Source organism: Palaemon carinicauda, chromosome 21, assembly GCF_036898095.1.
Source record: "Palaemon carinicauda isolate YSFRI2023 chromosome 21, ASM3689809v2, whole genome shotgun sequence".
Classification (NCBI taxonomy): Eukaryota; Metazoa; Arthropoda; class Malacostraca; order Decapoda; family Palaemonidae; genus Palaemon; species Palaemon carinicauda.
Window position 1 is genome coordinate 116,710,804 of NC_090745.1, and position 4,922 is coordinate 116,715,725.

The window sequence follows — 4,922 nt, forward strand, 5'->3', positions numbered from 1 at the left end:
AAACAAATGTTTAAAACAAATACTTAAAACTGCTTTCTTTCAGACTAAAGATAAAATACAATACGGGAGAAATAAATTCTCCTTTATAGAATAAAGATTGAGTATTTTAACTGACTAATGCTTTCGAGAAGCAAAAGTAATTATCAGATACATTTGCTAATACAGTTTGTAAAAATCTTTTAAGATTTCTACACAAAATGAAAGTAATAAGCATTTTTATCAGGTACATGAGATTATATATATATATATATATATATATATATATATATATATATATATATATATATATATATATATATATATATATATATATAAGTGAGCAATTAGATTAAAAGTACTATTTCATTCCCTTTTCAATTGCTTTCTTTATGACTTTCTTTTTACGCAAGAAAAGATAATATACTTTAATCCAATTGTTGATTTTGATTACTTTAGTATGTCTTTTTCTTTTTACGCAAGAATGGATAGTATACTTTAATCCAGTTGTTAATTTTTATGCAAAGTTCGCTAGGATTCAGCGTCGGACTTTCTCTGTTGCAGATGATAAACCTATCCCCAATTTCCCTGATCATGGTGGTGTTCCGCGTCTTGGCACTCAGAAACCGAGGCACCATCAACTCCCAGGTGTCCAAGGACAAAGGATTTAACTTCAGAGGGATGTATTTGACACGCGACAGTGCCATGAGCCTCTTGATTTCCATGGCGTGCGACGCGTAGCTGGTCAGCACCATCATGGACGCCTTGAAACGCGTCAGGAGATTCCGGACGAAGTTCTTGCCAGCAGGCGACGCCTCGTGAAAGCCATCCACGAGCCAGAGGATCTTAGCAGTCTTCAGCCCCTCGTAGATCTCCTCCGTGCTCATGTATTTGGGGAAGTACTCGAAAACGAGCTTCTTGCACAGCACCTTGGACGGCGAGTCGGAAGTGACCGTCTTGGCGTCGATGAGCAACACCAAGCTGAACTGCTTGATGTTTCTGACGTCCTTGGCTTCGTCTAGGATCCACTGGTAAAGGAGATAGTTGAGGAGCGCAGACTTCCCGCATCCCTTGTTGCCGTAGATGACCAAGGCCCTGTGCGGGACGCCGTCGCTAACGGGAGGACAGTTCCCGTGACGTTCGTTGAAATCCGTCACGAATAAGTTTTTGACGTTGACCCGGGGGCCTTCCCAGTACAGGTATCTGGGGAGGTAGGTTTCGTAGAAGTTCGGCACTTGGACCGGGATGATCTCAGGGTTGTGGATCTTGGAGAACTCTAGGAAGGAGAAGCGCATCATCCTTAAGCAGCCCTCTAAGGTCGTGTTGTCATTTTCTTCCATAAAATCGCTATTCACAGACATCTGAGGAGGGAAAAATATTTCAATAGTTAAATGGGTAATGGCGAAAGGGATAAAAACTTTCAAGCTAACACATACGAACTGAAATTTAACGTAAAATTAATACCATTAATAAAGCATTAATAAAGCAATATTAACATTTACATTGCATTTTAATTTGATCAGGTAAAAATAAAAAAATGTAAAAAGATAAAATTAATACATTCATTGCTCTTTCAGTAGTATAGGTATATGTAGGAAGAAATTATATATAACCCTAAATATTGGCAAACTTTTAAAACTAAAAAATATTAAAATATAATGAAATTGTTCAAAAATAAACAAATGAGAAAATTAATTCCAGTCTGCATCCAGTAAATGAGTATGTTTCAAGACAATCTTAATTTGAAAACTTGGCAAAAAGCATAAAAGGAGTGTTTACTGCTAAAACGTGGATGTATTACATGTCTTATCTGAGCTCCCCGCTCATATCAACTGCTTGTCTCAGATTTTACAGTTAGGAAATGATAAAGATTATAGAGGAATTAAATGACATTACTTTCCAAGTTTATAGTTGTGCTTCTTTGGCAGTCTTCCACTTCCACGAGCTTCTGAGAGAGAGAGAGAGAGAGAGAGAGAGAGAGAGAGAGAGAGAGAGAGAGAGAGAGAGAGAGAGAGAATTTATTTGATAGATATCATTAGGGTAAAGTAGCGAATCGAAATATATCTAGTAAAGACAGGAAATTCCACTTTCTTTACTAACCATTTATCGACAGATTTATTTTGGGTATGTAATCTTAAGAAATAAGCAATTTTAATTGGAAATCCTCCGTAAAAAAAGAAAAAAAAATGTTCTCAGCCGTGATTTCAGTAAAATACAGGCGACCGTAATTTTTACCCTACTTTGTTATTATCTTTTATCGATTGCTGATCGTAATATCACTCCTCTACGTCAATATCTATTTTGAAAGCGTTAAAAACCTGGCAAGATTTATTCCAGGATTTTTACCATTTTATGGCCAAATTTTAGCAATAGGAATATTCAGATACGGGACTTTACTCTTCTATTTGCACATACATTATGGAAATTTAGTTAACAAGAGAGATTTAGATATGTATAATAAATGAGAATTGGGTAGCAACAGCCTCGTATGCACAAAAAATCTTTTAAGTAATTAAATCATATGGTTCCCGCTCGTGATATATATAAGTTTATATAAAAAAGTCCAAGTACTCTAGAAATTAAATTAAGGCCGGGATTATCGTAGGAAAGCCCAGGATACACTTAAAAATGTCGTAAAATCGGTAAAAATCCTGGATTAGATGTTGCCAGGCATTTGCAGTTTTGAAAACGGATATATTAACCTTAAGCAGTGGTATTATGGTCACCAACCCATAAGAAATAATAATGTAGGGTGAAAATTACGGTCGCCTGTATTTTACTGAAATACGGCTGAGAACTGTACTTTTACGGAGAATTTCCGAGTAAAAATACGGTTTTGTTTACATTGTAGGTCTACTCTGGATAATTAAACTAAGACCCGGATTATCGTAAACAACCATAGTCTATCTCTAAAATCTACTCGGACCGTATGCGGATGGACCGTATGCGGATGAACCATACGGGAATACGGTAAATTTCCGTTGTAAACGCCTTAAAAGCCTCAACCCCAATTCTTTTAAATTGTGCGTTGTACAGAGTTTAAAAAAAAATTAATTGTGCGTTGTACAGGGTTTAACAAAAAGTACAGATTTTAAGTTATAACAATGATTTTGATTGGAGATCCTTATTAAAATTCTATATGAAATATATTTGTGAAGGATTGTGATATCTAAAGAAAAAGTAAATCTCAAACAAAATGCAGCCTGCATTTAATCTTGCCTAGTCACACGTATTTCACTTGTCTGAAACAAAGAGAAAAGTAAAAAGAACTAGGAAACTGTAATTATATATATACATATACATATATAACAGAAAATCGATTTAAACTCTCCTTGGTCTAAGATACTAGACACCTAGACAGTCATTATTACTAGCCAAGCTACAACTTTAATGTTGAAGCCAAATGCTAAAAGATTTTCTAGTATATAAATACTGGCTTGCTAATGTCTATACCTTTAGCAATATAAATTTATCATCATATCCATATCGGAAAATTATCACTCGTAAATGAACGCCTCCTGGCATTGTACCGTTAAGAATTACTACCAAATTTCTCTTAACATTCCTCTTACAAAGCTTTCGATATATATAATAAAGAAAATATTTTCCTTCACAAACCTCACCAATCAACATATACAGTGAAGTTAAATTAGTTGTTTGTAGCATTGAAGCACGAAAAATTATTCTAACTACATATACTGTATGTCTACTGTAGGCTCTAGAGCTTTTAAATGCGCGGGCCCGAGACTATATAATAAGCTTCCACTAGACATTCGAAAGACTAAAGATATTAAGGCTTTCAGGAAGAAACTGAAGACTTTCTTGTTCTCAGGTACTTTTCACAAGATCATTTGATTTGGAAGATGCTACAATCAAAGAATTGTATAAGTTATAATGAAAATGTTTCGTTAGATGACTAATATGGACCCGCCCGAGAAGTAGTTCACTCGACTTCAGTGGAGGGTTGGATTTAAACCCAAAACAAGTAAGTAAGTAGATAGTATGGATTTGATAATAAACGAGCAATACGCGGTGTGAAATGTTGAATGCTATCGAACGAACATAAAATGACTGTGGGACCAGGTCCTGTACAGAGTAAGGTTCCCCGTGCTGTATGGGACCAGAAAATCAGTCCTTTAGAGTTAAGTAAAACAAAAATAACCAAACTTTGAAAACTCCCTCGGTCCCTGTTAACGACCACCAAGACCACGAGGCTCTGTGGTCAGTGTTGCCATATGGATTAGTCTAAAAATCCCCAAAACTCTATGATAAAAATCCCCAGAAACAACCCAAAAATCCCCATTTCAACAAATATATTTTCTCCTGATCATGTAGGCTTTGCACTACGGGCCGACCAAGGGAAAGGCCCGTGCCAACAACAAGAGTTAGCTATAATACTTCAACAACAACAACAACATAGGCTTTGCTAATGCAGAAATTACTCACTATACTTTATGTAAATGCAAGCAAACTAATTGCAACAACATAAAGGTTTCTTCTTCACAGAAATTTGTACAGAATAGTCTTCAGACACCCAAAATCCCCAAATCTAGGGATAAATCCCCATATCTGGCAACCCTGCCTGTGGTCCTTGACCTTGTGAGACACGTTCTGGAAGAGTCCAAGAACTTTAAGTGACTAAAGGATTTGCCATGACCCGTCAGACCTGCGTTTGTTTGTTTTGTTTATTCTCAACTGCTATTTGGCACCTGGTCGCAGAAGTACAGCAGATAAACTAAGCCTAACGAAGATATGGTAAATGGTGGAAGACTAAATCTATCTTTAGGTTTGATTAGATAGAATTAAAGATAGTAGTCTGGTCAAGCATGACTAAGTTAACTCGAATTCAAATCGAAAATTAGCGACATTTGGAATTCAAAGGGGAAAGCATTGAACTCCTAAATTTAGCTGATGGTAAAGAATAAGTACAAAGTATAAGAAAAAGA

General features: G+C 35.9%; 1 protein-coding gene across 1 annotated transcript in view; it reads right to left on the reverse strand.

The window, feature by feature from the left end:
- Positions 1–294: 294 nt before the first annotated feature.
- The window catches only part of LOC137614761 (uncharacterized), a 5,573-nt gene continuing 945 nt past the window's right edge, over positions 295–4,922 (reverse strand). Inside the window, exon 2 of the mRNA XM_068344431.1 lies at positions 295–1,337. Within this exon, the coding sequence (XP_068200532.1) occupies positions 432–1,337 (906 nt within the window). The 3' untranslated portion in view covers positions 295–431. The remainder of the gene's footprint in view (positions 1,338–4,922) is intronic.